Here is a 12,738-nt window from a genome sequence, read left to right as displayed (position 1 = left end):
CACATCAAACTATCAGCTCCTCTCTAATCTATCTTGTGCATTTGCCACTGTAACATTGCTCCATCAGGCAGGAGTTGAAAAAATAAAATAAGGAATCGAGGTCACTGTTCTACCTCTTTAGTTGTGCTTTCAAATACCTGTAACCAGTATTAGATAAGGTGCTTACGTGTTAACAATGTCCTGTCTAATAAGGTGAAGTGGTGAGCATAAAATTATCTCATTTAGACACTTTTCTTGATCTAAGTCATATGCCTGATCCACCAAGATGCTGATCATCCTCTCGATACTGGCCTAACCTGGCTCTCAAAATTCTTCTCATGTTTCTATTGGTTGACAACATGTTTTTTATACAACATCCTATACTTTTGTATTTGACAGGTAATTGCAGATCCGTCTTTAAGTTTAAAGCAAAGAGCTCTTGTAACCGATGCTGCGCGTGCACTTGACAAAGCTAAAATGATGCGGTTTGATGAGAAAAGTGGCAACTTTTACTGTACAGAGCTTGGTCGCATTGCCAGCCATTTTTATATTCAATATTCTAGTGTTGAAACATACAATGAAATGTTGAGACGCCACATGAATGACAGTGAGGTTATTAATTATGCTATCACACTTTTATAATGTTTTCATCTTTTATTTATTTATTTTTTGTTATATTTGTAGATTTTTCTAAAATTTTTGAATATATAATTGAAATGCTGGCAGGATATTGAAAATCCAACAATTGCTTGTTATTATTGTTTCTTGGTGATGAGTGATTATCATTTTTTTTTTAAGTATCCATTATCTGCTTATTGTCATATTAGTGCATTGTTGCTGCCACTACAGGTAATTGAAATGGTTTCCCACTCTTCTGAGTTTGAAAATATTGTTGTTCGAGATGAGGAGCAGAATGAGTTGGAGACATTAGTACAGACATTATGCCCAGTAGAAGTTAAAGGTGGTCCTTCAAACAAACATGGGAAAATCTCAATTCTTATTCAGGCATGTATTCTTGTTAACATCAGTGTCGATGGTTTTTACTGATTTCAAAGTAGAACAAACTATGACACTTGACAGCTTATGCCTTTATTCTCTAATTTTCAGTTGTACATATCACGTGGGTGGATAGATACATTCTCATTAGTCTCTGATGCTGCTTATATTAGTGCAAGTTTGGCTCGTATTATGCGGGCTTTATTTGAGACTTGTTTGCGTAGAGGGTGGTGTGAGATGTCTTTGTTCATGTTGGAATATTGCAAGGCTGTGGATCGCCAAATCTGGCCTCATCAACATCCACTCAGACAATTTGATAAGGAGCTCCCGGCAGAAGTTTGTCAAACAATTTACTATCTTCAATAATTGCTTGAAATTCTATTTATCATTTAACATATTTTTATGATTTCTCTTAATTCGTTTAGATATTGAGGAAACTTGAAGAACGGGGGGCTGACCTAGATCGCCTGCAAGAGATGGAGGAAAAAGACATTGGGGCGCTGATTCGTTATACTCCTGGGGGAAGGGTATGGCTTTTCTAATAGAAGGGTGCTTTAAAATTTCCAATGCACTATTTTTATTATAATTCTTTTTGGGTTTAATTAACCTTTTTTATTTGGGTGATACAAGTTGGTGAAACAATATTTAGGATATTTCCCTTCAATCCAGTTGTCTGCTACTGTGAGTCCAATCACCAGAACTGTTTTAAAGGTAGCCACAGTGTATACATATTACTTTTTATCTTTAATTTTTTTTTTTTGGGACTTTTATTGTTAGTATTGAAGATTCCTAATCAAGGTGAGGCATTTTGTCGAAATAACTTTACAAAATTTTCAGTTTGATTCTTTATCTTTAACTTTTTAGGTTTGAATTCCTTGAAGATTCTTAGTCGAATATGATTTTTTTTTTAAATATAAATATATAACTTTGCAATTTGCAGATTGGTTTGGCAATAACTCCAGAGTTCACATGGAAAGATCATTTTCATGGTGCTGCGCAGCGTTGGTGGATTATTGTTCAGGTTTTTACTTCAATATCCAATGCTATTTGAATTAAAAAGTAGTCATGGAGTTCTGATTTGATGCGAAATTAAAAGTGACATTGAAGGTCACTTTTAATTCTGGGTGCTGTAAAATAATATTCTTGCTGTCTGTAAGTCTCGATTTTCAAGTTATGCCTAAATGGACATGTTATTAAGTTAATTAAAGTATCTTGAAATTTCCAACTTTTATGCTATCTTAAAATTTCAATTTGTTTCTATTATTTCCCAACTTTATGCCACTGGAAATTTTATAGATCAAACACTTGTTCAAGTAATTACCATATGATGGAAAAAAAAAATTAATTGAAAATTGTTCTGTAGTTTTTAGTATGGTGTGACGATAATTCTTTGTTTTATGGTTTTATTATGTGATACTTGTTATTAGATGCAATTGTACTACATGTGAACTGGAGGAACTATTGTTAACAGGATTCTGAGAGTGACCACATTTATCACTCAGAGCTTTTTACATTGACAAAGCGAATGGCTAGAGGGGAAACACAGAAGCTTTCCTTCACTGTGCCAATTTTCGAACCACATCCTCCGCAATATTACATCCGTGCTGTGTCTGATTCTTGGTTGCATGCCGAGGCATTCTACTGTATATCTTTTCATAATCTGGCTTTACCTCAGGTACTTATGTTTTTGTCATTCTTTTACCTGCTCGTCTCTTGGCTTTTGTATGACAACCTCTCTTCCCAAAAATTTGTCTCATTTGAAGGTTATGCTTCATTCAGGCTCGTACTTCACACACAGAGCTCTTAGATCTAAAACCTCTTCCTGTGACAGCACTTGGAAACAATATTTATGAAGCCTTGTACAATTTTTCACATTTTAATCCGATACAAACACAGGTATGATTTAATAAATTATGTCTCAAGTTCTATTGATATTTGTTGATGTTTTTTAGTTGTAGTTGGATCTAAAACTATGAGTTTCTTTAACATGCAGATCTTTCATATCCTGTATCACACAGACAATAATGTTCTCCTAGGAGCACCCACTGGAAGTGGGAAAACAATATCTGCTGAGCTTGCTATGCTCCATCTCTTCAATACTCAATCTGACATGAAGGTATGAGAATTAATATTATTTGTATGTTAAGAGGTTGTGTCTCAGAGAAATGAGAATTTAGGAAGGGAAAAGAAACCAGAAAGGTTTGTTTACAGTAGCTGTCACTCCTTGCTGCCTACTGATAAGGGAACTGTAGGGAGGCTGATAGCATCACAAAGTTACAATTGAAAGATTTATTGCTCCTTTCCATATCAAAGAAAATGTCTTTGGTCAAATTTTAAGCATAGTTTTATACTTTTATTCCATATCAAAGAAACTGAGGCCAAGCTTTGGTCGGATTCTATAGTTTAGTTTATTACTAAGGAAATAAAAAGTTATCTCATCCAACAATATGCTGTACAACAGTAAACTTCATGGCATCTATTTGATTGTTGATTCACATGTTAACTAAATTTTAAAGTTCTAGTCAGGTGCTCTTCTGAGGTGTCAATTAGATCTGATCTAACTTACCATGATATTGCTTAACCAATGTTTAGTTTGTTTCCGAGCATAATGACAAAAGTTTTGAATTTTGAAGTAGAATCCTTGTTCTGTTAAGCAAACATTTCGTGCCATATTTTCTCTGTTCTGTCCTGTGACAAGTGTCACATGTTTGACATCTGGAATTTAATATTTGTCTGGAAACAGGTTGTTTATATAGCACCATTGAAGGCAATTGTTCGGGAGAGAATGAATGATTGGAAAGATCGTCTTGTGTCTCAGCTTGGGAAAGAGATGGTATAACGTTTATTTATTGGTCCTGCATACATATGCATGTATTTATTGTATTTATATTAATGTTGATCTTGCATCAGGTTGAAATGACTGGAGATTATACTCCTGATTTGATGGCCCTATTGTCAGCAGATATCATTATATCTACTCCTGAGAAGTGGGATGGTATAAGTCGTAATTGGCACAGTCGAAATTATGTCAAAAAGGTTGCACTTTCCACATTTGTCTATAAATGTTTTAGGAAATTGTCAATTTTCTAAACTCAACTGTATGCCTATTGGTTGTGCTGACTGCTTAATAATTATTTATAAATAATTAATGAATAGGTTGGACTTATGATTTTGGATGAGATTCACTTACTGGGTGCTGAACGAGGACCCATCCTCGAGGTATTTACTTATCTGTTGCTGTAGCATATCTGTGAATTATTTGTTTATTAAATCTCATTCTTAGAACCTTACAATTCCTTTGCTGGAACCTTTGTCAATTTGCAAGTAATATAGAGAAGATTATTAAATTGTCAAATTTTAATATTTTGGCCATTGTTAGAATGTTATGGCATAACATATTACAGAAGGGAATTATATGAGTCTTGTTAATAATCCTTTTCTTTTGGTTATTGCAAAATCTTGCCTATTGATCTGTAAGACGTTGGGGAATCTGTAAGTGTTCATGTCGCTGTAGCAATTTTGGTTTTTGGATAATAATCTCTATGCTTACCTTTTATTATAATTTTAGGTTGACCATTTCATGAAAAAAAAAAAAAAGAAGAATCAATGTAAAAATTAGAAAAGCATAAACACACCTCTTTCTTGAGATCCCACTTTTCCTAACTTTACCAATAGTTAGATGTGCCTGCTTTAAAACTCATGAGATATATAGGGATTGAGAAAAGTTAATAGAAAAGTTTCTCCTTAGGGTTATCACTCTAAGACAAGAACGTTGTTGGCAACATAGTCTAAAGGGGTATGCTCCAAAATATTGTTGTCTTATCAAAATTTTACCATCAACCTTTAGATATTCTCTTTGTTATAGATTTTACAGTCGTCTTATGCAATTTCTAGTCATGTATTTGAAACATACAGCTTGATTCTTGTTAAGCCAAAATTTTTTTATATTTTAGAACAACAAAATTTTTGTTTTGGGCTTTCTTCTATTCAATTTCTCTGATCATTGGTACTAGTTATCTTTATTTTTATTATTTTTTTCCCCTCCATTCAAACCAATAACTGAGGGTATGTTGTCTCAATAGTTATGTATCTGTTTACAGAAGTATGTTCAACCAAATAACTGCATATTGTCGAAATCTTGGAAATCATCATGGGTATTTTTTCCAATAAAGGTTCATCTTGAAATAGATTTTATATTATAACACTATAACTGATTTAAAAGGTAAAGTTTTTTTGTGGAGTTTTGGATGTTAGTGAAAGTAAATGTATCAAATCTTTCTATTGCTTGAAAGCCAATTTCTATTTGTGTTTCATCAGCTTGCAAAAGTGCCCTTTGATTCCGTTGAAATTTTAACTCTGGAAGTTTATGTTTCCAGGTTATTGTATCAAGGATGAGATACATATCATCACAAACAGAGCGTGCAGTACGGTTCATTGGTCTTTCGACAGCTCTGGCAAATGCGGGGTTTGTAATATGTATATGTATAAATATTATTGCTATCTTTGAATTTCTAGATCTTCTTGCTTCTTATGTTGGGTCTTAACTTTAATGACCTAACGTTTCTAATATTAGTCATAATATTACAATTTACAAGCTCGTTCGTTCTGGCAGGGCATACATTAGCTGTCTGATGTGAACAGCATTTTGTTTTTCCAGCATCATGGTCTATCATGATTGCATTTCACTCTATACAAGTAAACTGCTGAAGCAAGTGTTCTGTGGCTGTATATTATCAAAAAGTTGTTGAATATAAAAATTTATTTAATTACTATGAAGAATTATAAATTTTGTCATACCTACTTTGCATGAAAAACTCTTAATGGCTTGAATTGCACAAGTGCAGTAATATCAATATTTATTATATTCGACATAGCATTATGTAAAATTAAAGAAGATCACTTCTATTGTTCTTTTTCGGTCCCCCCCTTCCCTAATATTAATGATTGGTGCTATCAAGTCCTATTTTGATCCAGTTTACTAGTTTCCAGAATGATGACTTGGCCAGAGAAATGTTTGGTTTAGCATTGGGTGAGGTAGTGTGAAACAAGTGTTCGTTTTTAAAAATGTGAATCTATAGATAATGTCATGTGGATCTGTTGATGGAAAATCTTTTATTATGTAGGAGTTACATTTTTTCAACTTCTATTTAATGATTTATCTCCCCACCCCTTTCTTTTTCCCAGTGATTTGGCTGATTGGCTGGGTGTTGGAGAAATTGGACTCTTCAATTTCAAACCAAGCGTGAGGCCTGTACCTCTTGAAGTTCATATTCAGGCAAGTGGATCCGTGGATATATGCATTTTATTTATGATTTCACTTGTAATCCTTGTTATCTTAATCTCTTGCATGGTAACCTTTCTTAATTTCAAAGAACATGTCTCCTCAAAATTTCTCACAGGGATAATATGACTTAAAGGTTATTAAATCTTTTCTAACATGTCGTTCGAAATAAATGTAAAGAGAACTTATTAATTTGACCTGTTGACTAATTAGCATTATGTGGTTTGACAAATGAATCAGTCTTAAATTTACCTTATTATTTATCTTTATATTCATGGCTTGGAAGAGGATAGGCAGAGCAGAGATTAGATTCTTCCATCAATTTTCTGATGAAAAATAGTTTTTAAGGTCTCTTTAACCAATAAAATGTTTCTTTACTTTGAATTAAAGTATTTGATTATGATCTTCAGGCATTTCCTGAATGAAATAACAATAATTTACTAAGGTGAGGAAGGGAGAGAACCAGAGAGTAGTTTTAATCTTAGGGCCTTGGATAGGCATAAGGAATGAGTGTGGAGCATATTAATGCTATAGCGTCTTTCTAGGGAGGAAACAAGGGCTGCTATGTTTTCCGAATTTTTTCATTATACACCAAACAAGTGCATCATTTTGGTAATATATGATTGTTACAAGGGTGCTTGAGAAGTGGATAATTTCAAATTGTGGCAAATGAGAATCTTTTGGTCTGGGTTGATGCATATTGAGTTTTCCAGTGACAAGGCTTGTCCTAATAATCCTTAGATGCTCTTGTATAATCAGTTGTTGATGATTGCATTTTGTGGTTGATGCCTAATGAAATGCTGTTTTGCTTTTAACAATTAAAATCTTTTAATTTTTATGAGCAGGGATATCCTGGAAAGTTCTACTGCCCAAGAATGAATAGCATGAATAAACCAGCATATGCTGCAATATGCACCCATTCACCGACCAAACCAGTTCTTATATTTGTTTCATCTCGTCGCCAAACAAGGCTTACCGCATTGGACCTTATCCAAGTTAGATCTTGCACTTCACAATTATGATTTTTCTGTGACTGTATCCAAGTTAGATCTTGCACTTCACAATTACGAATTTTCTGTGACCATATCTGTTTAACTGTTGTGTTTTTTCTGTAATTGAAGTTTGCAGCTTCAGATGAAACTCCAAGGCAGTTTCTGGGTATGCCAGAAGAAGATCTACAAATGGTTCTTTCTCAGGTCACTGATCAGAACCTGCGGCAAACCTTACAGTTTGGTATTGGGTTACACCATGCTGGACTGAATGACAAAGACAGATCTCTTGTTGAAGAACTTTTTGCAAACAACAAGATTCAGGCATCTCTTAATTACTTCAGTTGTGTTTCTTTTCTGGCCTAGAAATATAACAATAATAAATTAATTCAACTGCCCATTTTCACAGGTGTTGGTTTGTACTAGCACATTGGCATGGGGAGTAAATCTTCCTGCTCATTTGGTTATTATTAAGGTGAGATAAAGCCGTGCATGGTATGTTCACACATTTACTTCCCATAGCTACGAATTCACTTGCAGGAAATTATGAGGTCAAGTATTCTTTGGAAGTTCGCCTTTTGGTTGGTTTTCAAATACTTCTGTTGCAAATTCTTTTGGCATGGCAAACAAGAAGGTTATTCAGATAAATAAATAAGTATTAATTTTTGGCGAGTTTTTCTAGTTTATTACCTAAACTTTCATGGAAAATTTGGTGTCTAATTCACTGGAGTACCAAGCTCATCTAGCACTTAATGAGCCAGTCTCTAAAATGAATAGCTGGCAAATACCCATCCTCTCTCCCAAATTACTCTTGCTTAGCTTTCTAAGCCTGGACTAATGTTAGATTCATTTAATGCAATATTCTTAGGAGCTAAAATATTGTGTTTGGAATTATGTTCCTGCAAGTATATAAGAAAATAGAAACTTTATTCAAATTGAGCTACATGCTTTTTTTCCCTTGCTACTGAAACATTTTCTTCTCCGATTATCCTGCATAGCTCCATGACTGGAAAGTGAAACCTTTACTTTGATTTGTAATGGTTGAAGACATATGTAGTCGTGTTGCCTTCTTCGAGATATAGAATTCTTTTTATTTTCTTTTTAAATTCTCAGGCAGCTTCATGCTTGGTCTCCTCTATTTTTGAATCCTCATTTCCACCTCACAGATGATGCTGTTTTAATAAATGTTGCATTGCTCTGTAGGGAACAGAATATTACGATGGAAAAACAAAGAGATATGTTGATTTTCCCATCACTGATATCTTGCAAATGATGGGTCGTGCTGGCCGCCCACAATATGATCAGCATGGGAAAGCAGTAATTCTTGTTCATGAACCAAAGAAGAGCTTCTACAAAAAGGTTGAGTTAGAATTGGTGCATATTTATAATGATTTGAGTAGCCTTTCTACTGGGCATGATGGAAATAATGTGGTTTTATGTTTGTAGTTTCTGTATGAACCATTTCCAGTTGAGAGTAGTCTGAGGGACCAGTTGCATGATCACTTCAATGCAGAGATAGTGTCTGGAACAATTTTTCATAAGGAAGATGCAGTGCATTATCTTTCATGGACTTACTTGTTCCGTAGACTGGTATGTTTTTGGTTATTATCAAGAGAAGTAAGACATGAAAATACTTGTAAAGCTTTTATGGTCTTATTTCCCTGCCTAGTTCTTTGCTAGTTTGAAAGGATAAATTTCGTAATACCGTCAACTTCTTTGTGAGCATTGAAATATGTCAATGAGTAACAAAACAGTTATTTCTTTGTCTAGTTGGTATCTGTTTTTATCATAGGAATTCATTTTCCATTATGTTTAAGCTTCTCTCTAATATAACTTCTGGGAATTTAGGGGAATTTATTTTCCATTATGTTTAAGCTTCTCTCTTATAACTTCCTAGTTATTTACTACTTAGGTAGAAAATACCTAACGTAGCTGGATATTCCTAATATGAATGACTTGCTTAGAAAAGACCTAAAATCAATGATTTTTTTTTTTTTTGGCTTAGAAGAGATCCAAAATCAATGATTTTTCTTTCTCTTTCCTTTCCTCAGTAAATGTTGCCTCTGTTCAGATTTTTTTCTTACTAAAAGAAATTCTGCACTTTTAGGCCATTAATCCAGCCTACTATGGATTAGAGGATACAGAAGCTGAAGGCCTGAGTTCATATTTGTCTAGGTAAAAGCATAATTACCAAGACTACAGAACCTCTTTCTTTAGGTGTATCCCTTTTCCTTGAAGACATTACATATAACAACTACTTATGCAGGTTAGTGCAGAATACATTTGAAGATCTGGAAGATAGTGGATGCGTCAAGATGACTGAAGACACTGTGGAGCCAACAATGCTGGGCACAATAGCATCTCAGTATTACCTCAGCTATGTGACTGTATCAATGTTTGGATCTAATATAGGACCAGATACATCTCTAGAGGTGATATGAATATCCTATTGTTTATTTAAAATGTTTCTTCACATTGTTCCTTTAAATTATCTTTCTAAGAATTGTTGTTCATATTAGGTGTTCTTGCATATTCTTTCTGGTGCTTCTGAATATGATGAGCTTCCTGTGCGGCATAATGAGGTAATTTGTTGTCTCATTTCACCTCAATTTTCTTTTGAGTAGAGAGTTACCTGACAGGTTAAATTATCTGATAATAGTATCATTCAGTGCGTATTGACTTGATGATCTGAAGTCGGAAGTTATATTAATATTATAAAATGTTTGGCTCCATTGCATTACATGCTTTGTGTATTTATCAGGACTTGACAATAAACTGGTGTTTGCTTTTGATTTCCATTGTGGCATTTTGCATTTACACTTTTTGTTATTAACTGTTACGTCATGATTAATGCCTTTAACAACAAAGGGTTTCTTCATCCTTTTGCCATCTCACTTGTACAAGAACTCTCATCTTTTTCTATGTGAATCTATTGGTGGTAAAGTTTCTTGGCTGGTACAAATGGTCTGAGGTTCAATCCCACTCCCTGCTGTTATATATTTGGAAAAAGGAAAAAGAAAATATATTTTTAGAGAATCCACTTAAATATATAGGTCTTTTCATTGGCCTATTTGAGCTTTATATGGATGGGTGCATGAAATATTAATTTGATGCTGAATTCCTATTTGTTTCTTGTTTTTCTTAGGATAATCACAATGAAGCATTGTCCCAGAGAGTTCGATTTGCGGTAGACAATAATCGCCTGGATGATCCACATGTCAAAGCAAATCTGCTATTTCAGGTCTTATTAATTTTTTTTTTTTTTTTAAATTGGACGTTATCTGTTGAAATGATGAAAATGAAAATGAATTTTGTTTGTACATCATTATTTTTTTTTTCTTTAGTTCCTCTGTGTTCATTTGTTATTCACTCATTCCATGTGATGTTTTTCATTTAGGCACATTTCTCTCGGTTAGATTTACCTATCAGCGACTATGTCACTGACTTGAAGTCGGTGTTGGATCAAAGTATACGCATCATCCAGGCCATGATAGATATATGTGCTAACAGCGGGTGGCTTTCAAGTTCAATCACTTGCATGCATCTTTTGCAAATGGTTATGCAGGTACCTCACTCTATATTGCAACTTTCTTTTTGCCAAACAGATGATAGCTATCACTTGAATGATAAAGAGTTGTAGAATACTCCTTCCTACTATTGGTTGGTTCGCATATGCCTTATTTGTTATTTGGTTGTACATTTGATTCCGTTGGTGTGTCTGATCTCTGTTATTGTTTCCATCATCACAGGGCCTATGGTTTGAACAAGATTCTGCGTTGTGGATGTTTCCATGCATGAACAATGATCTTTTAGGTACGCTAAGAGCAAGAGGAATTTCCACTGTGCAGCAACTCTTGGATATTCCAAAGGAAAATTTGCAAACGGTGATTGGAAATTTCCCTGTTTCAAGATTACATCAGGTGCACATTCTCTCCAGAAGCTGGTGTATGGTTCAATGCTAGACTGTTTCTTATCTGTGCGAATTTACATGAGAAAATGGGAAAAATAGAAAGAATAAGAAAATTTTATTTGACAACAATAATTTTGGAGATGCATTTAGTCTCACCTAAACAGTTCAACAATATAGTTGAGAGGTTTGCCAATGAATATGTTTATGATTATGGTTAGAGGGACAGGCCATTCCTGTTGAAAAGATGTGATATGTAGTAAACATGTAATCACTTCTTGATGTAGAGAAATGAAAGACATCCTATGTCTTCTCAAATTGATTCCTGTTGAAAAGATGTGATATGTAGTAAACATGTAATCACTTCTTGATGTAGAGAAATGAAAGACATCCTATGTCTTCTCAAATTGATTTGTCATCTATTCATCAATTAGAGAGTTCGACATGTGGTTACTTATTTTTCTGTTGCTTGGATTATGATCTAAGCATCAAGAGTGTTGTAATATAGACACATAGTTCAAGTCTTTTTATTATAATGTAATAATGGGAAAAAGACCGCTATGCCTGGACAGTTCTAGCATGTCTTAAAAGGAATTATAACCTTTAAAATTTAGTTCTAAAAGAAATTTAAAAATAATTGTTTTGTCAAAAAGAATGCATATGGCTGATACAGATTAACTTGCAACCAAAATCTAGAGATTGGAGAATGGAGACAGACAATATGATATGGATAGACAGACAAAATGGTTCGTTAATACAGATTTTAGCAAGAAGAAATTCAGGCACTTTGCCTATAGTCATTAGTTACCCTGATAAAATTATAAGCACAAATGAAATTTGAGTTGAAGGTGAACAAAATTAGTCATATGGATTAATATTTGGGCATTTCCTCTTATATCATTCCTTTGGTTTTTGTATATTATTTTTCTTCAGGATCTGCAACGTTTCCCAAGAATTCAAGTCAAATTAAGACTTCAGAGAAGGGATATTGATGGTGAAAATTCACTAACTCTAAACATCAGAATGGATAAGATGAATTCATGGAAGAACACATCCAGGGCTTTTGCTCTTCGGTTCCCGAAGGTAGATCTTATACCTCTATTTATTTATTTATGTATTTTAGTTTTTAGCACAGACTAATTTTGATGTTCACTTGCAGATAAAAGATGAAGCTTGGTGGTTGGTTCTTGGTAACACCAACACCTCAGAATTATATGCTTTGAAGAGAATTTCTTTCTCTGATCGCTTAAATACCCACATGGAGTTGCCATCAGGCATAACCACTTTTCAGGTCAGAAAGCTTCTAGGGTCATCTCTTTTCTTATTCCAATATATTTTTGCTTATTCTTTTAAAATATCGGGGTAATGCATATTGCATCATATAGAATTTTTGTACATTTCATCTTTGATCTAGCTCATGGCTACGGGAAAAGAGAACTGTCAGTAAAAAAGTAACATAGCTCCCAAAGAACGAATTAACAAGGGAAATATTTGTGTCTGCTGCAATGGGACTTAAAAAAGGTTCTTGATTTAAAGTTGAAAGAAATCTATATTTTAACTGTCAAACAATTCTTGTTTAGTCACAA

At 33.9% G+C, this 12,738-nt stretch overlaps 1 protein-coding gene across 3 annotated transcripts in view; it reads left to right on the top strand.

Moving 5' to 3' along the window:
- Positions 1-12,738, top strand: part of LOC18049027 (DExH-box ATP-dependent RNA helicase DExH14) — a 41,338-nt gene that overhangs the window by 27,646 nt on the left and 954 nt on the right. For all 3 annotated transcript variants that reach the window (XR_002906378.1, XR_002906377.1, XM_024187986.1), the window contains exons 22-48: positions 379-591; positions 829-984; positions 1,087-1,311; positions 1,401-1,502; positions 1,606-1,686; positions 1,916-1,996; positions 2,447-2,650; positions 2,755-2,871; positions 2,969-3,091; positions 3,719-3,808; positions 3,886-4,011; positions 4,132-4,194; positions 5,352-5,440; positions 6,160-6,250; positions 7,102-7,251; positions 7,378-7,569; positions 7,655-7,720; positions 8,449-8,604; positions 8,692-8,835; positions 9,353-9,420; positions 9,512-9,677; positions 9,765-9,827; positions 10,391-10,486; positions 10,643-10,810; positions 10,995-11,165; positions 12,086-12,235; positions 12,312-12,443. Coding sequence is in view for 1 of the 3 variants with exons in the window: in XM_024187986.1 (XP_024043754.1) it covers positions 379-591; positions 829-984; positions 1,087-1,311; positions 1,401-1,502; positions 1,606-1,686; positions 1,916-1,996; positions 2,447-2,650; positions 2,755-2,871; positions 2,969-3,091; positions 3,719-3,808; positions 3,886-4,011; positions 4,132-4,194; positions 5,352-5,440; positions 6,160-6,250; positions 7,102-7,251; positions 7,378-7,569; positions 7,655-7,720; positions 8,449-8,604; positions 8,692-8,835; positions 9,353-9,420; positions 9,512-9,677; positions 9,765-9,827; positions 10,391-10,486; positions 10,643-10,810; positions 10,995-11,165; positions 12,086-12,235; positions 12,312-12,443 (3,483 nt within the window). In the remaining 2 variants the exon portion in view is untranslated. The remainder of the gene's footprint in view (positions 1-378; positions 592-828; positions 985-1,086; positions 1,312-1,400; positions 1,503-1,605; positions 1,687-1,915; positions 1,997-2,446; positions 2,651-2,754; positions 2,872-2,968; positions 3,092-3,718; positions 3,809-3,885; positions 4,012-4,131; positions 4,195-5,351; positions 5,441-6,159; positions 6,251-7,101; positions 7,252-7,377; positions 7,570-7,654; positions 7,721-8,448; positions 8,605-8,691; positions 8,836-9,352; positions 9,421-9,511; positions 9,678-9,764; positions 9,828-10,390; positions 10,487-10,642; positions 10,811-10,994; positions 11,166-12,085; positions 12,236-12,311; positions 12,444-12,738) is intronic.

This window comes from Citrus clementina, unplaced genomic scaffold (assembly GCF_000493195.1).
Source record: "Citrus clementina cultivar Clemenules unplaced genomic scaffold, Citrus_clementina_v1.0 scaffold_3, whole genome shotgun sequence".
NCBI classification, from domain to species: Eukaryota; Viridiplantae; Streptophyta; class Magnoliopsida; order Sapindales; family Rutaceae; genus Citrus; species Citrus x clementina.
Note: the sequence above shows the minus strand (reverse complement) of the source record. Positions and strands in the feature narration are given on the sequence as shown.